Raw genomic sequence first — 27,385 nt, 5'->3', positions numbered from 1 at the left:
AGCAAACTTAACAAATGGTTTGGATATCTTCTTCTGTATTTTATTATGCTACAGCGCTAGCTCACCAATCTTTTTTTAAAAGATAAGCTTGTCTTTTATATAACACCAACTTATTATGTCATTCGTTGTTTCGTCCCCAGTTAAGTTCGGCACGCAGTGGTTTAACTGATTCAAGCCTAGAAGCATTTTAGTAAGAAAACATCAGAAAAACTTTTTCATAATGTTAATTTATATGCTAAAGTGACATATAGGTCGGTGTAATGTAAATCTGTTTCTATTAGAACTACCCTTGTATTTGTATAATATACACGTCACTATAAGTATAACAAAACGTTTACCTACTATTTTGTTAGGCTTGCGGTTTACCCCCCTCCACCTCAGCCTAGTCCGAAATATCTGACGTTTTCCAGGCTTTTTTTTTCTCTTTTTTTTTTTTTAGCGATTTTGATATTTGATGTTCCTGGAAAAGCACATCAAATTAAAAAGAGTCATAGAACATCGGATAAGCATAATTTTGCCTACTCTAGTAGTGATTTCTTAAATACACTTTTTAACCAAAATTTTGTCATACAACCTTATTTATTACACACGTGTAATCTCAAATTAAACAATAATGATATTCATATGTTAATACATATTGTAGTTCCCTTATATAAAAATTCTAAAAATCATCAAGTTTGTATGGAGTATGTAGTAAATACTGAGGTATATCTCCTAAACGACGACAAACTGTTGACAAAGACCACTCCTAACCAGTAAAACAACATTTGAATAATTTTGTGTATGACGGCACTTTATTTTGGTTAAGGTTAACATTTATATATATTCATTTTTCTTCTAATATTATTTTAAGATTTGGCAATCTGTCTTAAATTTATCATTCATTATCAATGATTTCGTGGCGCAGTGGTACACAACTGCTGATTCAGAAATGTAAATGTGGTGATTCGAGTTCGACCTCAAGATTTTTTCCAGTTGTACTCTTTTAATTTTTTTTTCTTTCATGTATATTTTTTTTATACGTTTTCTTTAATATTTTTATAATAAACATAGTTTCAGAGAGTCATAATATACACGTTACACTTTGAAAGTTTCTCTGGAAAAGACAGTTCTAAACTATCTCATTAAATTTTGCATAACTGCTTGTTTTATTTTTATTGAGTTTCTAAATCTTTAGTCCCAAAATTAGAGTAATTTGAACATGTAAAATGACGGTTATATGACATATTTGCAACTATGAAAATATAACACTCGTCCGCAAATGATATTACATTGGTTGAAAGTACTGCTCACGTTCAATTTTTTTATGTCATCAATATATCATCGAAATTCCATGGCAGATCCAGAATATAACATGTGTGAGTGCACTGTGTGGTTGAGGGCCGAAAAGGGTATACAGGAGAGTATAACCCAGTAATGTAACTTTTAACCTCCCTTCCCCCCCCCCCCCCCCCCCACTCCTATCATCGCTAGCCAAGTGTGAAAGTTAGTGTCTACCCCTGGTGATCTGCACATCTTCTCTTTTAGAACGGATGTTGAGTGATCAACCCCCTTTCCAATTTTATTTTTGTTTCTAATCTTCATTATTATTATTTTTTTAATATAGATTTGTTTTCTTTTTCTATCATACTGCTTCATCTACATTTTTATGGAACTGATAGAAATTATATTACGATTTGGTTGTATTCTTCAGCACACTTGAATAGCTCATAATATACCCATCCTCTAGCTGGTGCGTCCATATATTTTATACATGTATGTAAAATAATCAAAATTATCCACAAAAGAAGCTGTACCGTAAAAAGAAAGGGATGTGAAAGGAAATGGTTGTGGGCCATAATATTTAATTCAGTTTCAAATAGAAATATGTAAATGAAGTAGTCTGTAAACTTTAAGTATGAAAAGAATAGAAATAGAAAGACTTAAAGATGTGAGAGAGAACCATAAAGGGGGCATGATCATGTGTCCCAGTCTATAGCCAGACTAAAACTAATACAGTGTGGTATTTATGTCCCCATCCTGTTTCTAAACTTAATATGTATTTTACAATTCAGATAGGGGATTGCCTACAAAAGTTTTTCTTTTTTTTTTTTTTTTTTAAATCTGAAGTTGGAGTATAGATCTTATACAGGTGTCAATCCCCCATATGTTTTACATTTTTTTTTAACATGAGATAAAATTGAAAAAAAGTTGAGGTAATTAAATATCAACATAAAAGTACTATTTACTATAGTGTGAAACAATCAATTGCTTGCATTTCTATTTAAAAAAAACTGTAAATGAAAAAAAAGAAAGATTAAACGTACATGTGCACATAAAGCCAGAGACAGGCTCATCTCATCCTCACAATGTCAAAGTTTAGCCCACACAAATCTGATCGAGATCGGATCTAGTTTTTATTTTTATTTTACCCAGAGACATATAATATTATTATTATATATGTCTCTGTTTTACCAAATTCTTCCTAATTTAATGTGTGTAAAAGAAAAGAATTGTCCGTTCATAAGAACATTCATTTAATAATAGCATTTAAATGTCAAAAAATTTTGACATGAATGTTCATACTGGAGTTGGGGTCAAATTCTATTTACAAACAACGTCCCGTGTCTTCGAGCACAGGTCGGTCGTGTAATATATGCATAATAGCTATTACCGTCGTGTGCATATCTCTGGCAATGTGCCATTGCTATTTGCACGACCGTCGTGTAAATAGATTTTTTTTCTTACCTATGTGCACGACGGTCGTGTATATATCTCAGCAATTTGCAATAGCTATTCGCACGACCGTCGTGTAAATAGACTTTCTTTTCTATGCGCACAACGGTCGTGTATATATCATCGGCCGTCTAATTCCCAAAGGATACAGATAAGAACTGCTTGATCAGAGATGCTCTAACAGAAATGATTGAGACAGCTAGCCTTCCTACACTGAACTCATTAATTAATCTTTAACTGGATGCATGTCCACTCATTACTCCCAAGGGATGAATGGATCTGCACTATCTGCTTTGTAGTGCAATTAAAATGCATATTTATGTCATTTTGAAATTAAATTTGAAAACAATTTTTTTTCAATTTGTTACAAAGATTTATAAAAAGAAAAAAAATTGTAATATTGATGCAACATTAGATTTGTAGGGACTATCTACCATAATTAAGACTTTTTTTTAAATACTTGTTTTTTTTTTTTTAGATTTAATGTCAGACTGGTTTTAAGCTGCAATTCATATGGACAACGGGCATGCTAATTCCAATATCATGCCCCCCCCCCCCCCCCAAGTATAATTAGTTTTAATTAATTAGTTTATTATACGATATCAAATTAGTTTATTATACAATATCAAATTAGTTTTAATTACTTTTCACCAAATTCATTTTAAAAGTTAGGCTAGCCCACAAAAACTATTTAATCCAACATGGCTGATTCCTCTGCCCAATTCCCAAGAGATATAGATAACACCTGCTTGATCAGAGATGCTCTACCAGTTAGCTCCTAACACTAAACTCATTAATTTCTCTCTAATTTGACATGCAATTTTCTGTTATCAAAATTCTCCTTGACCAGTGCTTGATAATTACACCCATGGGAGAGGTGGAATTTCTCTTGTAACATTATACTTGTTATAGATTGCTGTAAAGTATATCATGAAAAAAATATGTATTTCTTGATTTTAACAATTTTTTAATAAGGATACTGCAACACTTTTACATTTTTTGGGATGGTGTAATTTAATAGTAAAAAGACAGTTTTTTTTAAAATTTCACTTAAATTAAAGGTCACAGTGACCTTGAAATAGGTCGCGACACACCTTCTACCTAAGATGCATAAACTGGCCAAGTTGGATGATTCTAAGTCTAATAGTTTTCTAGTTATGAGCCGGACAGGATTTTTCCACATTTGGCCATAGCATCTTAATGAAAGGTCAGAACGACCTACTTTTAGTGCGCGACACACCTTCTACCCAAGAAGTATCAGCAGACAAAGTTTGATAAACCTAGGCCTAATAGTATTAAAGTTATGAGCCGGACACAAGAAAAGCTAACAGACAGACAGACGGACGGACATGAACGCCATAACATAATACGTCCCGTCTAAAGACGGACGTATAAAATGAAATAAAAATAATTATTTCAATAGTTTTATAATTTATCATAATATCGAGATACGTATTGTATCGTGTTATAATATCGAGATATGTATCGTATCACAAGATCTGTGTATCGTCCCACCCCTACTACATATTGATAAGTTCAGCTTTTCTGGCCGAATGTTTCTTGTTTGTTTGTTTGTTTATTGTTTAATGTCCCTTTCGAGAATTTTTCACTCATATGGAGATGCCACCACTTGCCAGTGGAGAGCTGCAAATTTTGACCTATACTCGGCACTCAGGGCCATTGAGCAGTGAGGGATCTTTTTCGTGCCCGCACCTACTGCGACACCAGACCTCGGTTTATACGGTCGCATCGGAAGGACCGGTCTCCAAGTCCCACAGTGGGATTCAAACCCGCGACGTAAGGATAAACTCCTTACTCCGCTTCTCTTGAGCGAATGCTCTAACCACTGCGCCACGCGGGCGACCCGAATGTTTCTTGAGATTTTTTAATGACCCCACCTTATTTTTGTCTTTTCTTGATTATCTCCCCTTTGAAGCCCTTCATTTTTAAAACTTGAATTTCCTTTCACCCAAGGATGCTTTGTACCAACTTTGGTTAAAATTGGCTGATGGTTCTTGAAAAGAAGTTGAAAATGTGAAAAGTTTTCAGATAGACAGACAGCTAGATGGAAGATGAACAATGGGTGATCAGAGAAGCTCACTTGAGCTTTCAGCTTTCATACTTATTCCAGTCTGGTAAGCTTTTCTTGAAGATTGAGTCAATAGGAAGGACCTGTTGTTTTCCATTTGTCTGCTTATAGACATCCTTAGCCTGGAAAAAATCTCTCAAAGCATCATGCAAAAAAATACATATGAATCATCAGTATGTAAAAATACATGAATGTGTATTAAAGCTAAGCTTTCAGAATACAGATACTAAATAAATATTTTGATTACCATTTTGGTTGTCTTGGTGACCACACAATCTATGTCAGATGACATGTGCCATGACAACACCCTGGCAATATCAGGGTCTTCAATCTCAGCTAAATGTCCAATCTGAATAGGTAAAATAACGATTATAATTAGATTTATATTTAAACCCAATAACTCAATGTCTATCTGATAATCACTGACAAGAACTTTATTTTCATTTATGATATTCTCATTAAATTAATACCTAAAAAAATACCCATAAATAAACAATGAATAAAATTTCATTTACAGTATTTTGCTTGCTGGTGAATTAAAGTAAATTTATATTTGAGTGAATTTCATCTTTTTTGTATTCTTCCCCTTGAACTTCTATATACATGTAGTTTTGAAAGTAAAGATTTGGAGAGAGTTTAAGTCACGAGAACACTGATACGTTAATAAATGAAGTCAGACCCATTTTTTGCCTTGAATTTAAGATTACTATTAAATAGCAAATTTTTAAAGAATAACCAACTAAAAAAATTTCAGTCAATAGTCGGTATGATCGAACAATAGTCAAGTACTCGAATATTCGTTGACATCCCTAATTGTAAACAAAGATTGATATTCTATTGACCTTTCCTACAATGTCTGGATTTCCAGGTAGCTGTGGTAGACCACACATCCGTCTGTTTCTTGGTAAGTGCTTTTCCTTCTCTAATTTTTTAGACTCTATTTGTTTTTCAACATTTCCCAACTGAAAAAGAAAAGATGTGAAATAAACATATTGGATGGTTGACTTTTGACATTACATAGTATCAACTCTTGATTTTAATGAAAACATACTGTTAATGACTGGCTCAGGTTGACTTTAAGTTTCTGGAGCTCCTCTCTAATTTTGTTTTCTTCTTGAATTGCTTCTCTGACTGATGCTGAAATCGGCATTTTTGAAAAAAATAAACTTTTTTCATTGCATAATTATCCAGTAAACTGAAAGAATTGAAAGTTCTTATCAGTATTAAATATCTACACGAGGATATTGTCAACTAGACATACAGTCTGCTTTAAATATATTGAAATTCAAGGGACCAACAAGTTTTTTTCAATATAAACGAAGTTGAAAATAAGTGAAATTGGCCTAATGAGACGTTAAAATCTGATCCCAATCTAAAACTTAATCAACACAAGAGGCCCATGGGCCACATCGCTCACCTGAGTAACTTAGGCCATGCTGTTCTTTACCAGATTTCCCCCCTATTAATATACCTATTGTGGCCCCGCCCTACCCCCGGGGGGTCAAAATTTGAACAATTTATAATCTACACTACCCCAGGATGCTTCCATATAAGTTTCAGCTTTTCTGGCCCTGTGGTTCTTGAGAAGAAGATTTTTAAAGATTTTTCTTATGTATTTCAATGTAAAACTTGGATTCCCTATTGTGGCCCCGCCCTACCCCGGGGATCATGATTTGAACAATTTAGAATCTACACTATCCCAGGATGCTTCCATATAAGTTTAAGCTTTTCTGGCCCAGTGGTTCTTGAGAAGAAGATTTTTTAATGACCCCACCCTATTTTTGTCTTTTCTTGATTATCTCCCCTTGTAAGGAGACTTGGCCCTTTATTTTAACAATTTACACTCCCCTTTACCCAAGGATACTTTGTACCAAGTTTGGTTAAAATTGGCCCACTGGTTCTTGAGAAGAAGTTGAAAATGTGAAAAGTTTACAGACGGACGGACAGACGGACAGATGGACAGACGGATGGACGACGGACAATGGGTGATCAGAAAAGCTCACTTGAGCTTTCAGCTCAGGTGAGCTAATAAAAATTACACGTTAAATTTATGCCAATAGAATAGTGAAATGAAATAGTTTGTTTATTTAAGATTTACAAATGTATTTGGACAAAAATGGCCAACATTTTTCAACCTTGCTTTGTTAATGGAAAGTCACTAGATTCGCATGGACTCAAGGGCTTCAAAAACAAAAAACTGTACATGTACTAATATGTCATTGCTGGTGTGTACTGGCATTTATCCCAAAAACCTTCGCTAACCTGGATTTAGATTTCATATTTTTATCTTAGGCAGACACGAATTCCTTTTAATTATTTAAAGACAAAGTTATTCTCTCATGTTATTTACCCATTTTCATGAGCATGTGTTCAAACGGCTGTTTAAAAGCACGTCAATATGTGATCTGAGAGAAAAGGATACCCCTCACTAATTAGTTTCATATTATAAAGGCATGCAATGAAAACTTATGTGAAAATGTATCCACTGACACTTAACATCTACTGGCCAGAATGACTTCAATATAATCGTTATAAAAACAACTCCTTATCAGTCAGCAGACCAAGAATTTAGTTCAAAATGAGCAATAATTCAACATAAGCAATTTCAATTTAACTGATATTTTTATTGCAAAGATAATGAGAAACTGAGACTTAAGTTTTACTTGAAAAGAAACGGTACAGTGGATTCCATTTAATCGGATAATAATAAGTAAGTGAAATAATTTATTTTAGGAAAGTCACTAAATGAACTAATCAAACGAAAACAAAAGTGCAAGTTTGAAATTTGCTACAATGTATTATCAATACATGTAGCTCTATACATCTATCTTTGGACTCGGTATGGAGCATTCGGCTATTCTAATATTCGGCTATTCTGATAAAATTAGACTGACAACTTGACTATTGGATAAAACGGGAGCCACTGTATTTCAAAATATGATTTCAATATAATTGGAGTAGGCTGTACATATTGTATATAAACTAGTGCACTCAACATTTAGCACAATTTTCCTCGCTAACTGATTAGCGAAATTATCAATTAGCACATTTGAAGCAAAGAACATTTACGATAATTGTAATACCATCCCTCAAAGTATATTTCTGTCTTAAAATTTCTATCTACCAAAGCAACTGACAATTCAAAATCACTGGGACATTTACTAAGAAGTCTGTGTATAAAACTGACTTTGTAGCTCCTTTGTAAGCATATCTGTTGTGTCAAATAGTGAGCGGTAGGTGTTGATCACTTTCTGGAGGTTATCTCTCTGTTTGGACAGCTGAGACATCTGACTCTGCTTCTTTACATCTGAAAGTAAACAAGGACAACTATCCATGTCACCAAGTGGCAAATAAGCGAAAATAAACAAGATCAGAAGTACACAAAAGCATAGACACTTGATGTTATATAGTTTTTCTTATCTCAAAAAATATAGCCCTAACCTGCTACCTAATAATCACATCAAGTGCCTGTGCACAAAAGTAACTATACGTAAATCAAGAAACGTCAACATTTCACTTTTACATCAACATCTGCAAACAATGATAAATTGTTGATACACAGGTATAAGCAGATTAGAGAACACTTTTGAGGAAAACGACACAGCGCCGTGAGAATTCCATCGGCATCGAAAGCAAGTTTTTTTTTACTTGCCTAGATAGCCAAGCGGTCTAGCGCACTGTTCCTGTACTGCTAGGAGACAGGTTCCGTAGGTCAAGAGTTCAACCCCGGGGCTGGGGCGGAAGTGGGTATGCTTATAAAAGTGAATTTCTTTGTGCTTTCTATATATATACAGGTGACTCTCGATCTCTCGAAGTCCAAGGGACCGTAACAAAGGTTCGAGAGATCGAAGGGTTCGAGAAATAGAAAGTGAATAAAATCCGGAGTTTTCAGTTCCGATCAACTTTGTTCTACTATTATAGATACTGGAAGTATATGTTGATAATTCATATTTACAGGTAATTCACTTAATTTCAACAGCAACGATCGAATAAATAAAGTGATTTCTTTAAGTTTCAATATTTATTTGTTCTCATTTCATGATTAAATGAAACCTGAATAGCAATTGTCAATGTGGTAATCCCCCTGGCTTGATCGGGTCCTTCGCCAGATTGCTCGTAATAGGTATTAAACTTGAGGAAGGATTTCTTGCACAGTGTTTATCATACTGGGATTGTGTAGACTCTAAATAAAAGTTCATTATCAATGGAAAAATATTGACACATTTCTAAATTATTTTTTTCAAAATTATCGTCTCGCTGTCAATTGGTCAAGTCAAAATAAGTTGTGAAGCGATTTGTTTATAATTTACCAATTAACCAATTAATTATATCAACACTCGGATGACTCACAGGTGTGGTGTCGTCTATGTAAACACCCAATTAACACGTCCATACCAGCCCCAGGCATTCACGGTTATCCAGGAAAGTCCAAGCTGCATTAATTTTACGCTTGATTGGTGTATATACAATCAAAACTTTGAGAGATAGAGAGTGAAAAACAACGAAATGTGTGTAACGGGACCCAGGTCTTGGTTCGAGAGATAGAGAACTTCGAGAGATCGGAAGTTTGAGAGATCAGGAGTAAATCTGCTTAGTTATATAGAGAAGAAAAAACGGGACCGGGGGTTCACTTCGAGAGATCAGAGTTCGAGCCATCGAGAGTCACCTCTGTGTGTGTGTGTATATATATATATATATATATATATATATATATATATATATATATATATATATATATGTATGAATTAATTTCAAAGTTTAGACTACGATAATATTGAAAATACCCTTTAAAGCTAAATTTAAGTAAACATGCAAGAAAATTTACCACATTCTGAATTTGGTATCAATATGAATATTAGAAACCAATGCATGCAGCTTCAGCTTCAGTGCATCACATACATTCAAATTAAAAATCAATTTTGCAGTTTTAAATTAACTCTTTAGAAATCTAGATGGTAGTTAAAAAAATCAGTAAAAAAATGTAAAATGCAAGTACCATTGTAAAACAGGAAAGGAATCTCCAGTGGTGGAATGGATTTATTCCTAGGAATAAGAGAACACACAACACTACAGCGAAGCACATACTCCTGTCCATCCTGGCCTGGTGCATTCTCTTGTATGGTCAGGTTCTACAACAGTATTCTGAGATGTACATGAAATTTTTTTTTTTTATTTCAGAAGCACCATGTTTTATTACCATAGTCAATATGTGTTAAAGCAATTATAAACTACTTGTATATCAACATTTTACAAGCTGTATAACAAATAATTTGGTTTATCAATAAAAGATCTAAAATAATAGATTTTTTATTCACATCACACATAAACAATTCCTTTCTTTAAATTAGAAGCCCATGGACAACAACCCTCACCTAAGCCAATTTATCCCTGCCATTCTTCACCAGCAGATTTTTTCCCCTTTATATTCCTATGTAAAACTTGGATTTTCTGTTGTGATCCAACCCTAACCCCAGGTGTCATGATTTGAAGATACTTGAATTTAAACTACAGTATCTCAAGATGCTTCCACATTCATATGACTAATCATGGCTCTTATGAAGATGATTTTTAAAGATGTTGTCCCACCCTACCCCAAGAGTCATGATTTGAACAAACTTTGAATCTACACCACCCCAGGATACATGTACTTCCATAAATTTGATTAATCATAGTTGCTGTTCTTAAGAAGAAGATTTTAAAAGATTTCTTCCTATAAACTTTTATTTAAAACCTTGATGCCCCATTCTGGTCCCATCCTACCCCCATGGGGTTATAATTTGAACAAACTTTAACCTACATATGTAAAGAGTTTCACACATGTTTCAACTTTTCTGGTCCACAGGTTCTTGAGAGGATTTTTAAAAGATGCCACAAATTTTTCACTAATTCTTGATTTTCTCCCCTTGAAAGAAGCTCCCCTTGAAAGCATTTTCATATAATTGATTTACAATATCTCTTACTCAAAATACAACAAACAAAGGTGTAAGAATGCAGGATTGTCAAAACTTTAGACATAGTGGTAGAATGAAACCTTAATAAGGCAATCTTTTATGAAGAAAATTTAATAAAGTAAGTTATGGAAATACTGCATCCCCCCACCAATCTTCATAGCATGTGAAATAAAATAATGCATGGTTTGTACTAAAAAAGACTCTTAAGATTGTAATTCTTCATAAGGAATGACTGTATCATTCTCAAAATCAATAAAGTCGTGATATTTTATGATTACGCCTGAACTCACGCCTACCCATCAGAAGACTTAGAATTTTGGCATAACTTTAGTCTGACATAAAGTTACGCTTTTTAATGAAACACAAATCTTTGGGCTAGTCCCGAATTTACCCCGGCATAGAGTTACAACTGGTCATACGACCTTTTATGAAATAGTCCCTGATGAGAAAATCTTACATTGAGGGCACATGCACCATTGTTAAGGGGTATTTCAAGTGTTCTACTGCCACCAACAAAGCATGGGACCTCTGTCGCATCCTCTGGTCCACAAATCTCTACTTTCACTTTCCCATTGTATCCTGTACCAGATGGGTTACCATGCTGATCCTGTAACCAGCGAACATGAAATGATTTTGAAGTATCATTTTTGCTGTTCTCTAGTATACACATAATTCATCTTCACAAAATTGTTTTACATTTCCACTATATTACTCATTAATAAAATCAACAGAAAATCACAATTGCTAAAAAGCCCATAAAGAGAAATTCATGTCAAAAAAACATGTACATGTATGTAGACATACCCTCAGTTCTAGTCTAAGTTGACGGACCACACATCTGGCAGTGGATGCCTTGGTGTTGGACACTGTGGGAGTTCCTGGGTTGTCTATCGGCAATAGCTGCATGGGAGGGGCTGGTTTGATGTGAACTGTCATCTAAATTTATGAAATGAAACATGGCCAAGGCAAGAAATTTACATCTTCTGAAAGCTGTGACCTTGACCATGTCCAAATTACCCAAAAGTTAGGGTCAGTGAGAGCTCTCATTTCAACATTACTTTCTTTGCAAAGGATATATATACTTTTCACACAAAGTATTTCTTAACATAATACATCTTTTTTATGCCCTTGTAATCAAAGATTACTATAATATGAGCAATTTAGAATCTACACTACCTCAGGAGGTTTTCACAAAAGTGTCAGTCCTTCTGGCCCAGTGGTTCCTGAGAAGATTTTTAAAGAATTTCCTATATATTTCAATGTAAAACTTTGATTTTCTATTGTGGCCCCACCCTACCCCTAGGGGACATGATATGAAGAATTTACAGTCTACACTACCTCAGGAAGCTTCCACATAAGTTTCAGCTTTTCTGGTCCAGTGGTTCTTCATCATCAGATTTTTAATGACCCCACACTATTTTGCGTTTTCTTGATTATCTCCCCTTAGAAAGGGGACCGGCCCTTCATTTTTATAATTTAGAATCCCCTTTACCCAGGGATGCTTTGTACCAACTTTGGTTTAAATTGGCCCAGTGGTTCTTCAGAAAGATGTCAAAAATGTGAAAAGTTTACAAATGGATGGAAAGATGGACGACAGACAACAGGTGATCAGAAAAGCTCACTTGAACACTTACCACATTGCTGAACAGCTCATACTGGCCATCATAATATGTGATCATTATCTGGTGTACAGCAGCACTCTCAGGGGTTTTTCTCTCCTTAAAGAGAAACACACCAGGACTTCCCTTCACTGCCTCAGGGCTGTAAGACACTGCCTGTAAAAAGATTCTGTAACATGTCAAATTTGGTTAAAATTTATTCCACACTCTTACAAACACAGTATTTGCTACTGTAAAGCACTTTTTATTTTCGCATAACTATGCAAGTCTGCCTGCTTGTGAAAATTTTATTCTTGTTTATATTTGTATTGTTTAGGACTCTACACAACAATAACCACAGGTAGCAAAAATTTTGTCTCACTCATAACACTAAATAGCTGTTGTAGGAAAATAAGGTGTCAAGATAATGTAGTGATCTACAGGACCTCAAGATAATTTTTTTAAAACAAGAGGCCCAAGGGCCTTAACGGTCACCTGAGTATAATGCAACAATTTTAAGGATCCATAGAGTATAAAATAAACTGATAGATGAAGCTTTGTTGCCCAAAAGCAAGAGAAATAGGATGATCAGGATAAAAAAAAATTAGTATAGTATTCAGTAACAACTCATAAATTACATTCTAATCTGTCCCCAATTTATCACAATCACCATGTAGACTATTAACAAACTATTAGCGCTTCTGTACTATTTTTAACCCCATATCAGAACCTCTTACATTGGCCTCTCTTGGTCTTAAAGAACAATTAATAAGTTATTTTTGTCTCATTTTTATTTATCTATTATATACAAGTCTATCTGATCATTAAAACTATAGAAGTTCTTTTTGTTTTATACAATAAAAATTCCTGCATAATTCACTTAATCTATTAACCTTTCAAATGCATTATTTACAGTCATTATCAAAAGTGAATGGCAAAGGGAAATAACTTAATAGAGCCTTGGTTAGGACCAGAACTCTTGACCAAATAGTCCAGACGCTAAAAAATCTGGTAAAAATACCCTTGCGTATCAAAATTATTAAACTGTTTGCTTCTGACATGCCCAGGAGCAGAGAAGATTTTCAAAGAAATATTAAATGCATTTTTCACTAGAAATTCAACACAGCCCTACCCTAACACCAGAATCCATGACCAAGGGTCATGAAATTAATTCTAAAATTTGAAGAGGTACCCTCATCATCATAACTATACACTTAGTTGAAGATTTTCAAAGAAGTAACACATTTTCACTATATTATCAATACAGTGGACCCTCAGATATCCGGATGCCAGATATACGGACGCTTCAGTTTCTGGACGATTTTTCATGGGAACGGAATTTTTTAACGTTATTTTGTCTCGTTTAACCGGAATTCTGCGTTCCGTATCCGGACGGTCTTTTTTCACCACAAAATGAATTTTTACGTTACATTTTGGTTCATTTATCAGGACGGTAATTTTTTAATTGGTCTGTCAACTCTACTCAGATTTATAGATCTGGGTGTTAATTATTGTGTAAACACTGGCCTGGCCGTTTGTTTTAAAAAATGATCACCTGTGACCTGTTATCACTGGCTTGCGGCAAGGTTAATTATAGGCTGATGGGTACACAAGAGACTCTCGCTTCTCTAACATGTATTTGATACCTATTAATTAAGGGAAATGCTTTTTATTTATGTCCATATTTTTTTTGTAGTTGGCAAATATATTTCTTTTACTGTTAGAATACAGTCGTAACATGGTTTTATGTATTGCTATTTATAGACATGGCATCGGGGGTACTTTTTATGCTCAGTATTTTGTGCACAACATGGATTGTGATTTGGTGAAATTTATAAAATCACTTTCATTTTTAAAAATCGTTAATATGATCTCGCTTGGGATGATTATAAATAGCGTACGTATACACGTGCAGTTATTTTCACATTTAACATTGATGAGCGTTCATATCAAATAAGAAAAGAGATATCGAAAGATTTTTTTTCTCTACCAGCTCTACAGACTCTTGGCTGGGAGAAGTTGATTTATAAGACACTGGGAAGTAGAAATAATTAATGTTTTTATATAAATAACATTTCATCCAATGACTTTTTTTTATTTTATTTAAACAAGTATTGAGTAGTACTAATGTATATTAAAGTATTTAAACAATAAAACTTAATTATATAAAGCAGCATTTTTAGCTGTACTATTGCCAATGGTATGAAAGGCCATATAACTAAAATCAAGGCAATTCAGGTATCCGGACGCTTCACATATCCGGACAATTGACTGGGAACCAAAGCGTCTGGATAAATGAGCACCCCCCCCCCCCCCCCCCCCCCCTTGAGAAACACCAGAACCCCTGACCCTGGGACCACAAGTCTAAAAAATTTTGTAAGAGCCACCCTTGATCATCATAACTATGCACCTTGTGTACCTTCTCAACACTAAGGTGCAGTCAGGATTGTTAAATAGAATTAAAGCATTTTCACTACATAATCAATAGAGCCCCGCGCTAACACCATCACCCGGACCCAGGGGCCATGAAATTCACAATTTTGGAAGAGGCATCCTTGCTTATTATAATTATGCTCTTAATTTGTTTAAATGATACCCAGCAGCAGAGAAGATTTTCAAAGAATTAATGCATTTTCACTATATTATCAATAGAGCCCTGTCCTAACACCAGAACCCCTGACCAAGGGGCCATGAATTTCACATTTTTGAAAGTGGCACTCTTGCTCATCATAACTATGTACTTAGTCTGTTTAATACCAAGGAGCAGAGAGAAGATTTTCAAAGAATTAACGGATTTTCACTATATAATCATTAGAGCCCCACCCTAACACCAGAACCCCTGACCCAGGGATCATGTAATTCACAATTCTGGAAGAATCACCCATGCTCATCATAAATATGTACTATGTACTAAGTTAGTTTAATACCCAGGAGCACAGAAGAAGATTTTCAAAGAAATAATCCACTTTCACTATATTATCAATAGAACCCCGCCCTAACACCAGAACCCCTGACCCAGGGGCCATGAAATTCACAATTCTGGAAGAATCACCCATGCTCATCATAACTATGTATTAAGTTAGTTTGTTTAATACCCAGGAGCAGAGAAGAAGATTTTCAAAGAAATAATCCACTTTCAATATATGATCCATATAGCCCCACCCTAGCACCAGAACCCATGACCCTGGAGCCATGAATTTCACAATTTTGGTAGAGGGCTTAATGCTTACTACAATCATGCCAACAGTTTGACTGCTTGATGTCCTGGAGTAAAGAAGAAGATTTTTAAAGATTGCATTAATTTTGGTAGTTTTAGCCCCACCCCTCAGGCCCCAGGGGGGCAGGGACCATGAACTTCACAATTTTTGTTCCCCTTTACCCATAGATGCTATATACCAAAATTGGTTGAAATTGGTTCAGCAGTTTCAGAGAAGAAGCTGAAAATGTTCAAATGTTAAAGGACGACGCACATCGCATGACGACGGACAAAAACAGATAGAAATAGGCCACCTGAGTGACTCAGTTGACCTAAAAAGGTACATTCTGAGAAATTCAGTTTATTTCCATTAAATATGTAAATGTATACCATTAGCATAAAATTATACATGTACATGTATATTGATCATTTTACATGCACATTCCAACAGGTCGAGGAATCTACCATATATGGATATTGTCGTAGTTACTTAGTTATTTTTTGTAGTTACCTATAATGCAACTCATTTAGCTGATTGGTCAGTTTGCCAGTCACGTTGGGTCCCTCATTTAGCATGTATATTTATTCTGACATCACAGAAAATAGTTTCCTCGACCTGTTCCAAATATTACTTACTCGTGATGGTGGACCACTGGATACATTGGCATCCATCTTCCATAGCTTGAGGGACAGACTGGACACTTTGGCACTGGCCATGGGCTGATCATCCTCTGTCAAAACTTTCACTGTAAACTCTGTGAAAACAATATACATTTTTTAACAGTATCAAAGTTACTTTTCTTGACGTTCATGGTTTCAAAAGACATGAATTGATTACAACTGTTAGGGTACTGTGGACTGTAGAAAATACACATTTTTTCAAGGCCTGTTTGCCTCACAGATAGTTCAAATATAAATACATGTTCACCAAGCTGCCTAATGTCTCAATTAAATAAACATAACCTCCAACTAAAGTGCAACAAATGTTTGGTTATGTATTAAAATCAAATGAGCTTATTTTGAAAACAACTTGCCTGGTAGTTTTTCTCCCACCACAAAGTTTGCCTTCTTATCATACTCTACTGACAGAGAAGTGGGCTTCATCAGATTTGGCTGAAGTTGAACTGAAATCTTAGGACCAAGAATAGGTTCTGCTTTACCATGGAATGCTTTTGGCTGGAGTTCATAGGTGCCTCTACAAGGGAGGAAAATACTATACAGAAAACATAAAATTGAAAGCATTACCAAGGGTGTTCAGGCACGTACTGCATATATAAATTTCTATTCATGCTAAGAAATTTATAATTTTACATAAAATAATTAACATTTACACTGCAAGTAATCATTTACATCATGTCTAATGAAAGTTCCATTATTTTCTTCATTTATATCAAGGAAAGGAAATTAGTACATGTCCTATCCATTCTCCAAATGTCACAATTTTACTCTTATTTTGGCTGTAGTACTGTACCTTGGACCTGTTACAGTCAATACACCAAAGTCCACTTGTCCCTGGGCATTGGTTTTCAGTGGAGTTGGTGGAGGATACAGCTAAAAGTATTAAGATGTTCATGTTGAACAATACTTTTTCAAATGTTACAAGTAAAGCAAAACAAAATTTGGTATTGATATTAAGAGAATATCTTCCTTAATACATGTGCCTGTTAAAATTTTTTTCTACACATGATTCATTTAACTGACCATGTTCCTTTTTTCTTACCTTTATTTTGCCATCTTTAGTTAGTTGTACTCTGACATCTGCCAATTTGGAAGGATTTCCAAACTGATCACAGAGCTGAACCACTAAAGACCTAGGGAGTTTACCCTCATTCAGTACTGTGATGGTCTGTAATAAAAAATATTACATTATAACAACTCTAGGTTGAAAACTTCAAAGTGCAACACCAAACTGCCACATTTCTTTTAGCTAACATTGGTGAACATCTTTAAAAAGTATATAAAGTCATGAAAATGATTTCTTCAAACTTTTCTTAATATCATTTCATAAATACAGCTTATTACCTCCTCACAGTCCCAGCCTGGTAAACTAAGTGTCTCAGGAGGACCAGCTACCATCTCAATCCTGACAAAGTCCCTCAGATCCCGCCAGGTCACCTTCAGGTCCTTTGTGCCTATTTTCCCTCCCTCAAATTGCACATTGTTGATCGCAAACCCATTCTATAAAGAAGAATATCAAATTTATCTACAGAGATAAATCAAGTTTTTTCCTGTAAATTTCACCTGAACTTTCACATAACATGCCATTACCCATCAAATACCCAAGGATGAAGCTGCCTTCTCATAGAACAAAAGTTTTGGCCTACATGTAGTTGAAAATTTAGATTCCTAAACTTGGTTATAAGGAAATCACTGGGACCTCAAATTTTGCTTCTTTATAACTAAGATTCTGTATATCCATATGAGTAAAAGAGTTAAAAAGACTTCTACAGGATTTGCAGAAAGTTCTTAATAGCTGAGATTTCCTTTGAAGCAAGTTCTTTTTATTACTCCCTCTTGTTCTTTGTCTCAATACATGTAAAAACTCTCGATGTAGAGTCCACTTGCAAAGTCATGCACTGGAAATTTAATGTTTAGGAGTAAATTCAACATATTAAGTTCTCAGGTAAAATAAGGAATACCCAGTTTGTACAGACAATCCCAGAACAGTTACCCCATCTGATCCATTAGTTTGAGGGCATTAAGACATTTTAAAAACTTTGCGCTCTTCTTTTCACAATGTATTCGCAACTTTAATGATTAAAAAGAAATACAATGAATGAATGACTACTAAATTCTAGCACTTCTGACATTTTACCTTATTAGAAGTCACTTTGACTAGTTGTTCCTGTAAGCCATCCCCTGTCACTTGGAATTCATGTGCAGAGTTCTTTGGAAGCTGAAACAGTGTTATAGGATCAAACACTACGTGTAAAATGTACTTGTATATGTATGCCACTACATTAGCTACCATAAATTCATGGATAAAATCCTACAAAATTAAAATACACGTAAAATTTCAGTTATAATGATGAACATTCTTAATATGACCCATATGCTTACATCCGTAATTTCATTTCCGAACTTGTCCTTAACGGTGATTTGTACTTCATGTTTTAACATCTCCCCAATCTGTACAACTGCAGGTCCCTGACATTTACATTTGATCTGGTTTGGCTCAGCAGGCAGAGCACTGAAAAACATGTAACTAGGCATGTAGGAATTATTATATTTAATATCTACATGTATATGTATGAAAAAGAATTACACCTTTCCATATTTCAATATATTGTCTTTTACTTAATAATCACTAGGACATGAACATTATAACAGAAAGCAAACACACTTTTTCACTCATATATTTGGTTGCCAATTCTGCATGCATTCTAAAGATACAAAACTCTAGAGAATTATAGTAACTTAATCATGACCTGTATTACAAAAACTGAAGTTAACAGAAATTCTTACTTGACAGTGAAGCTGAATTCTACATTAGATTTGTCATGAATGGCCACCTGGCAATATTTCAAGTCTGTGACAGAGGAGGGGACTTTGACTGGGGGGAGGTTCCCAGACATGATCATCTCCTGGTTTAATTTCGGTGTCCAGTTTACCTTAAAATAAGAAGAATGTACACTACTAGATTCAATTGCAATGTGTCTATGCCTTTTCATCCCCACTTTCACTATTCACAGCTTAAACCTAAATGACACAACTTAATATTTTCAATGAATCATCAAACTAATACACTTGTACATATATTCTTTAATCTTAAAACTTAAGAATGGAATATAGTTTTCTTTTGCAGAGAAAACTGTATCAAATCAGATGCAGGTTATATTCAGACATGTTTGAGTTTGGGATATTTCAAACCTTAATCTTAGGGAAAACTTTATCATCTATGGTGACAGCCCTTCCAGCCTCATCATATAACAAGAAAGCTGCAAAGATGAGCAGAAAGTTTGATTCATTACCTTTTTTTAAAATTAAAAAAGTGATAAAATTGCATCATTGAATCACAAAATCAGAATTTGTGGCAATCAGAAATAACAACCAGCTGTCATTGAATATATACTGTCATATTTAAGAGCAATCTTACTCAATCCTGTGATGGTCTCCCCTGCTATTCCCATAATGCTTTCTCCTTGTTTCAGCATTCTCTGTCGCTTGTTCTCTTCCTGTTTGATCTCAATGTGTGAAATCGAGTTACTGGGAGTGACAATGACTGACCGCTCTACTGCAGGTATGTCCTTCTTACTCTGGAAAAAATACAGGTCTAAATCATCTCCTAAAGGCAAGAGCTTTTAGATATAATGTTTAAAATTCTTCTTTGAGAAATAGATATATACATTTATAGTAAATTTAATCTTTTTGCAAACTATAATGTGCAATGTACACATGTACTGCCAAATAAAAATTATTTTCTAAATTCAGTTGTCTCATAAATGTAACAATAAAATATTTCCCAGACATACCGTAACTTCAAACTTTGCTGTTAGCTCATGCTTATCTTTGACCTTTTTAAGAAGAATGGGTTCTCCTGTAATGTTACCACACCCCGCAGCAGAGCAGTCCAGGGAGTAGATGGGGGAAGTAGGCATACCAGAAAACTGTTAAAGGATAATTATTCATCAATGTCTGTTTTACTTTAACATTGTTTACTTGTGCATACTTATGTAAAAGACAAATTTAATGTAAATTTTTATATGTACATATACAATGAACATTTGAGATTTCTATGTATCGTTAAGATGTTCCAATTCTGTAAATAACATAGCCATGATAACAAAGACATATTCAAAGGATCTTCAAAACAAAAATAACAGTCAATCTTGTTTGAAGTTTTAAGTAGACCTCCTAGTCTCCTACTCAATTTGTTAACTATAGTATTGAAATCTACCACAGGGAAATCTTTGAAAATAACTTTAACACAATCACTGTTCATGATATTTACTTTACAGGTAACTGTGAGATTTTTGTCAGTGGTAATATTGCCGGACAAGTCTAACACTTCCACCCTGAATACTGGTGCTGTGCCATTCTCTATGGTGATTTTCTCCTCTGGTTTCACATTCAAAGCCTTTGGCAGTCCTAATTAAAACAAATGCAACATGCACTTAATTATAAATTCTTCAGAGCATGTAAACATTGTAAATACACTTATTTCTGCAATTTTTTGAGGATAACTGCTTACCCCCCCCCCCCCCCCCCTTCAAAAGTTCACTGAAATAAACACAACCCTTCCTTACAAACTGAGTGTAAAGAATATGGATAACACATACCAGGTAACATTCTGATCTTCAGAGCTTGTGCATCTTCTCTTAGTCCTGGGACTGTGATAGTAACTCCATAGCTCTGAAATTTACAAGGAAATCAATTATCAGATGCAAATGTACCAGCTGTTAAAACGTAGAAAAACAACATATCCTGTGATGTTCCAGTATGATTTGTGCATTTTTTTAATCTGCTACTTAATACATGTAGATAAATTTAACAGCTGAAGCGCCTCTTACCCCTGTGTGTTTCTCGCTGATGATGCCTTTTGCGACAATTCCTGACAATATCAGACTACTTCCTTTAACTACAGTTTTCTCATAAGAAATGTCAAGATCTCTGAAAATATACACATAAATACATGTACATTCAATAATTTTAGCCTACACAGTCTTTACCACAGAATAATATCTATAGAGTTTCAAATTTAGACAATATTGAAATACCTAGCCTGAATGGTTGGTGTAGATGACTGGAGTGGTTTTGTGATGTTGTTGAATGCATCTCTGAACACAAGTGGTATCTGGAATGGCTGTCCAATTCTGAAGGGACCCTCTAACATCCCCATAGTGAATTTTTCTGGGTCTCCCTCTGTTAAACAGAATCCATGTATTCCAAACAATTTTCTGCTACAGGAGATTTGATTAAAATTACGAATTAAAATAACCTACTCATCCTTCTTTCACATGTAAGTTTTACTTTATGGACATTCAGAAAGTATTCTGATGATAAGATTTCTAATACAGTGTATTTCTCCATTTTGACTAAGATTTATAAGACTAGAATAAGGGGTTTAAAAGTGCTTTGAATATTCTTTTCTTCCATACCAGTGACTGTGAACTTGATATGATGAGATGGTAGACTCTTCCCCGCATAAATGGTAGATCCACTCTCATTTAGCACAACTTGAAGCTGAAGAGTATGGGGACCCAAGTTGTGAATGTTCTCTAAAAATACAAGAAACATCAGCTAAGTCCAACTGACATTTTTTAAGGACTTGTACAACTTAAATCAATAACTTTTCATTATGTAAATTTCATATATATTTAATATGACTATCATTGAAAATGTTGCAAATTTTACCCATTTTCCTGAACCAGTAGGGCCAAGTCTTGCCATGCTGACTGATGTGTGACACTATGGTTTGATCTCCATTGGGACCTATCATAATCATATACACTTAAACGTGGTGCAATACAACAATTCATTAAAATACATCTTTTGATTTAACAAATAAAATATCTCCATCTATAACAAGAATTGGAACTTGACCTACTATGCCATACAACTTTTAATTCAACAAGTAGCTTTTTCTGGGAAGCTTGGGCACTGGTTCCTGGCAGTTTTTGTATTTTTTCTCCTTTTCTGTTTTCAATTTCTATTTTTAGAGCACCTGTAAAATCAATACAATTCAGAAAGTCCTTATCTTCTTATTTGATTTCATTTTCCATACGCACTGGTTTCTCAATTGAGAACTTTATTCTACAAATGACACTGTTATTCTTTCACTCATTAAGTGATATACCAATGGTTTTTCCTGCTGGTCTTTTTTCATTTGGTTTGACAACATCACCTTCAGGCCAGGTTACGATCAATGAAGCAGGCAATCTAATAATAATATATTTACAATATCACAATAACCTTAAAATCAAACACGTACATATTAAATATCTTTAAAACTCATGTGGTAAGCCATAATGTAATCTTCCTTACTTAGACTCCTCCTCCTCTAAATAGCGCTTGACAGAGGCAGCACCACAAAGTCTGTCCAGCCTAGAAAGTGGCACCACCCTGATCTCATTATACAGAGATTGTGGCTCCTGCTGGATCTCAATTTCACCACCTATACAAACAGAATTCAAGGATAAAGCTTGAAGTTCCAACCTCCTGATGTCATAGTAATCAAATGTATGGGGTTTTTGGGGTGCACTGTGCATGTACACTATGCATGTGATTGCTAACATATCCTCTGTAGTTTCATGACAAATAAATTGCATTGTAAAAAGTGTCAAAAGAGCCAAACTAATACCAGAGTGTACAAAAATTAATCCCTAGTCAAAGCCATTACACACATAATTTCTTGTCCATTTCTTGTCCATTGACACAAGAAGCAAAAAAACAAAACAGTGGCAATACTGGTCAATCCTAGGGTGGAAAGGCAAACACATTAGTTGCTTCACCATACTCCTCTTGACTTAACCTGTACATGAACTACTCACCTGTTGCAAATGTGTCCTCTTCATGTTCTCCATACAGATAAAAATTCTTTATAGTGCCCAGCAGTACAGGGGTAGTTCTCAGTATCTTCACCTGTGACGAACAAAAATTTTCTCATTCCAGAATTGTTAAAAGGTCTACTTTACATATGGAAATCAACAAGTAAATGCATAAAACTATAGGTTTTGTAACTTTTTTTTAATTGAATTCCCCTTTCAGATTCAGGAATTTCCATAATACATGAAACTAAAGGATGACTGCACTTAACGCCTGTTTTTGGGTCCTTTTCGGTTGCTTCTGTTGCTTTTATATCTAAACCTTATTTCACTTTTGTATGTTTATGAAAGAATCCTGTCAATTTGGAACCAAATTTAAATCTTAAAATGGTTTTAGACTGTGATACAATAAAATGATTCAATGTTTTTTGTCCTTACTGCTTTCCAAATATAGTGAATTTACACTTACCTGCCCTTGATTGAACATTAGATATGCAAGAGAGGTGGAGCTAACATTGTAAGAATGGGTCTAAAATTAGACTTGATAAATAACAATGACATGTTTGGAAAAAAGAACGTGATCACTCTTTCCAATCTCCCTCTCCATTCTGTATGGCACAAATACACTTCTGACAAAGGTTTCAAAACGAAATTAACAATATGAGCACGTTAATGTGATTAAAGCAGATTTTATATCAATGCCAGATGACTTAACGTGTTCGAACACAATGTCCTAGTTAGCACAAAACATGCTACCTTACAAGTCACGTGACGGAATCTAGTATTCACAAAGTTACCTGAGGTAAGAAATCACGTGGTGAATTATAATATTCAACAAGTCACAATCCTTGGTTACAACACAGAGAACGATTGTAAGAAGAAGCAGTTTTTTCTCTTTTTAACCATGAGCGCATATTTGTCTACTAATCTCCTTTTGACACATTATTATTTATGCAAATATACAACTACTGTTAAACGTAGAACAATAGACAAACATGCGCTGACTATGTATAAAGTCAGTAAAAAAGTGGGCGTCCTCATTATCGAACGGAGATTCAAGAAATTGTGATGACCCCTGCCTTTGAAAACAGATTCAAACTTCGTAAATACACACTTTTATTAAACGTAATTACATAAAGTTGTAGATTGGATGTTGACCATTCTTGCAATGAAAAGAAAAATGCTTGTTTTGAAAGTTTATTTTGTCGCAAATTTCGCATGTCCTTAAGTGCAGTCATCCTTTGTTTATGAGATAATAATGTGGTTGTTTGATGAGATCCTGCACTTCTGAATTTTTTGCTCTTTGTTTAATGCGAATGTTATCTTTTTTTTTTCTTTTTTTTTCAAATTGCCTTATACAATATATAGGTAAGCTGTAAAAGGAATCTCTTCATTTTTTAATAAATACATGTAAATACATCTACCTTCTTCAATTTTTGTAATTTAAAAAAAAAAATTGCATGTTCATGCACCAATTGATAATGGAGAGTAGCTTGCATTAGAATATGCAAACATGTATGTGGTACCAACAATATTTCAAATTTATGACTGTAAATTCAATTCTAGAAACTTTTATCAGCAAGCATTTTGATCTGCCATGTATTCCTTTTCTTCAATTAGATGACCAGCATTAGCATCTTTCACTCTGAACAAAACTTAGTAATTTTCAAAAAGACTAACCATCTGTCCCACTTTGAATGTCTTGTTGTCCCAAACAACACTTTTGTACCGACTCCATGGGGTCTGCTTCTGCTTGGGAAGGTCCGCTCTCACAACTTGACCTGAATATCCAGTGAAGTGGATCTGTTTGTCATGCTGTTCATGACAATCTTTCAACCAGTTTAAGAACTCTTTCTCAATTGATGTACGCTTTTCCTACAAGATAACTGGAAAATAAATGCATTTTAAAAACATTAAGTTAAATGTACATTGAGCTAAATCTTCCACTCCTCAGTGTTCAAACCTGTAAAAGCATAGTACAGTGCTTTTAACATGCGATGTACTACATACACTTCCTTAAAAGAATTTTTTGTCAAAGTGCATAAAAACCAAAAGTCTCTGATGAGAATGTAGCTCTACTGGTTTGTATTAAAGTAGCTACATGAACTTGAAAAATATATCTTAAATTTATATTCACAACTGTATTCTTCTTTTATCAGAGCTGTTCAATGAGAACAAGAGGCCCATGGGCCACATCGCTCACCTAAGCACATTGGCTAAACAAAAACACAAATCAGTTCAGTATTGAAAAAATAACGAGGGGGGGGGGGGGGGGGAACTACCTGATGATGCTTCCATGTCAATATAACAAATGGCTTTGTTGTACTTGAGAAGATTTTAAACAATTTTTCCCATATATTCTTTTGTAAAAATTTGATCCCCCATTGTGGCTCCTCCCAATCCCAGGGGTCATCATTTGAACAAACTTGAATCTACACTATCTGAGGATGCTTCCATATCAAAATGACTAATCATGGCTTTGCAGTTCTTCAGAAGAAGAAATTTTCCTATATATTTCTATCTAAGACTTTGATCCTCATTTGTGGCCCCACCCTACCCCCGGGGGTCATGATTTGAACAAAAAAAGAATCTACACTACCTGAGGATGCTTCCACATAAATATGATCAATCAGGGCTTTGCTGTTCTTGAAAAGAAGATTTTTAAAAATTTTCCTATATATTTCTATGTGAAACTTTCCTCCATTGTGGCCCCGCCCTATCCCTGGGGGCCATGATTTGAATAAATTTGAATCTAAACTACCTGAGGATGCTTCCATATAAATATGACACCTGGCTTTGCTGTTCTTGAGAAGAAGATTTTTCCAATATATTTCTATGTAAAACTTTGATCCTCCATTGTGGCCCTGCCCTACCCCCAGGGGTCATGAGATGAACAAATTTGAATCTACACTACCTGAGGATGCTTCCATATAAATATGACTCATCATGGTTTTGCTGTTCTTCAGAAGAAGATTTTTAAAGATTTTTCCTTTATATTTCTAGGTAAAACATTCATCCTCCACTGTGGCCCCGCCCTACCTCCGGGGGTCATGATTTGAACAAACTTGAATCTACACTACTTGAGGATGCTTCCATATAAATATGACACATGGCTTTGCTGTTCTTGAAAAGAAGATCTTTAAAGATTTTTCCTTTATATTTCTATGTGAAACTTTGATCGTCCATTGTGGCCCCGCCCTACCCCTGGGGGGTCATGATTTGAACAAACATGAATCTACACTACCTGAGGGTGCTTCCATATAAATATGACACATGGCTTTGCTGTTCTTGAAAAGAAGATTTTTAAAGATTTTTCCTATATATTTCTATGTGAAACTTTGATGGTCCATTGTGGCCCCACCCTACCCCTAGGGGGTCATGAGATGAACAAATTTGAATCTACACTACCTGAGGATGCTTCAGTATAAATATGACTCATCATGGCTTTGCTGTTCTTGAGAAGAAGATTTCTAGAGATTTTTCCTTTATATTTCTATGTAAAACTTTGATCCTCCATTGTGGCCCTGCCCTACCCCCAGGGGGTTATGATTTGAACAAACTTGAATCTACACTATCTGGGGATGCTTCCATATAAATATGACTCATCATGGCTTTGCTGTTCTTCAGAAGAAGATTTTTAAAGATTTTTCCTATGTATTTCTATGTAAAACTTTGATCCTCCATTGTGGCCCCGCCCTACCCCTGGGGGTCATGATTTGAACAAACTTGAATCTACACTACGTGAGGATGCTTCCACACAAGTTTCATCTTTCCTGGCCCTGTGGTTCTTGAGAAGAAGATTTTTAAAAGATGCTATTAATTTTTCACTAATTCTTTATTATCTCCCCTTGAAAGAGGGCTAAGCCCTTCATTTGAACAAACTTGAATCCCCTTCACCTAAGGATACTTTGTGGCAAGTTTGGTTGAAATTGGCCCAGTGGTTCTTGAGAAGAAGTCAAAAATGTTAAAAGTTTACAGACAGACAGACAGATGAACAGACAGACGGACGCCGGACAAAAAGTGATCAGAAAAGCTCACTTGAGCCTTCGGCTCAGGTGAGCTAATAAAAACTGAGGAAAAGAATTATGTATCTTAGTATGGTATACCTGTTTTCCATGTTTTATGGAAATCAGAACAAAATTGTAGGTGGAGAAAGATTTCAAAAGAAATTCACAGAGAGCACTGAGATTCCCATTTTTAGTATTAAACCACAGTAATACTGTTTGTCAAAATCCTATATGTATTTTAGTACAGATGACCAGTTTACCACATTTTATTGAAATTTGACCAAAACCTGTAAAAGAAGCTCTTTGAAAGAATTTCACAAGAAATCCTATTTTTTATAAGTAACC

The 27,385-nt window shown here is 34.8% G+C and overlaps 1 protein-coding gene across 1 annotated transcript in view; it reads right to left on the bottom strand.

Moving 5' to 3' along the window:
• Positions 1-27,385, bottom strand: part of LOC133189292 (structural maintenance of chromosomes flexible hinge domain-containing protein 1-like) — a 47,228-nt gene that overhangs the window by 11,110 nt on the left and 8,733 nt on the right. The window contains exons 14-44 of the mRNA XM_061324693.1: positions 24,714-24,908; positions 23,040-23,130; positions 22,534-22,663; positions 22,346-22,428; positions 22,097-22,213; positions 21,904-21,981; positions 21,648-21,767; positions 21,267-21,411; positions 21,060-21,159; positions 20,829-20,901; positions 20,501-20,637; positions 20,022-20,156; positions 19,646-19,805; positions 19,420-19,487; positions 19,015-19,160; positions 18,610-18,739; positions 18,365-18,445; positions 17,572-17,727; positions 17,270-17,395; positions 17,021-17,100; positions 16,584-16,744; positions 16,186-16,304; positions 12,390-12,530; positions 11,560-11,691; positions 11,213-11,362; positions 9,801-9,933; positions 7,992-8,111; positions 5,856-5,941; positions 5,647-5,766; positions 5,052-5,153; positions 4,838-4,926 (exon numbers count right to left, since the gene is read on the bottom strand). Of these exons, the coding sequence (XP_061180677.1) occupies positions 4,838-4,926; positions 5,052-5,153; positions 5,647-5,766; positions 5,856-5,941; positions 7,992-8,111; positions 9,801-9,933; positions 11,213-11,362; positions 11,560-11,691; positions 12,390-12,530; positions 16,186-16,304; positions 16,584-16,744; positions 17,021-17,100; positions 17,270-17,395; positions 17,572-17,727; positions 18,365-18,445; positions 18,610-18,739; positions 19,015-19,160; positions 19,420-19,487; positions 19,646-19,805; positions 20,022-20,156; positions 20,501-20,637; positions 20,829-20,901; positions 21,060-21,159; positions 21,267-21,411; positions 21,648-21,767; positions 21,904-21,981; positions 22,097-22,213; positions 22,346-22,428; positions 22,534-22,663; positions 23,040-23,130; positions 24,714-24,908 (3,704 nt within the window). The remainder of the gene's footprint in view (positions 1-4,837; positions 4,927-5,051; positions 5,154-5,646; positions 5,767-5,855; positions 5,942-7,991; positions 8,112-9,800; positions 9,934-11,212; positions 11,363-11,559; positions 11,692-12,389; positions 12,531-16,185; positions 16,305-16,583; positions 16,745-17,020; positions 17,101-17,269; positions 17,396-17,571; positions 17,728-18,364; positions 18,446-18,609; positions 18,740-19,014; positions 19,161-19,419; positions 19,488-19,645; positions 19,806-20,021; positions 20,157-20,500; positions 20,638-20,828; positions 20,902-21,059; positions 21,160-21,266; positions 21,412-21,647; positions 21,768-21,903; positions 21,982-22,096; positions 22,214-22,345; positions 22,429-22,533; positions 22,664-23,039; positions 23,131-24,713; positions 24,909-27,385) is intronic.

The sequence above is a fragment of the Saccostrea echinata genome, unplaced genomic scaffold (genome assembly GCF_033153115.1).
Source record: "Saccostrea echinata isolate AGI-Se365-2 ecotype Australia unplaced genomic scaffold, CSIRO_AGI_Sech_v1 ptg000001l, whole genome shotgun sequence".
Lineage (NCBI taxonomy): Eukaryota > Metazoa > Mollusca > Bivalvia > Ostreida > Ostreidae > Saccostrea > Saccostrea echinata.
This window is presented reverse-complemented; position numbering and strand designations above follow the sequence as displayed.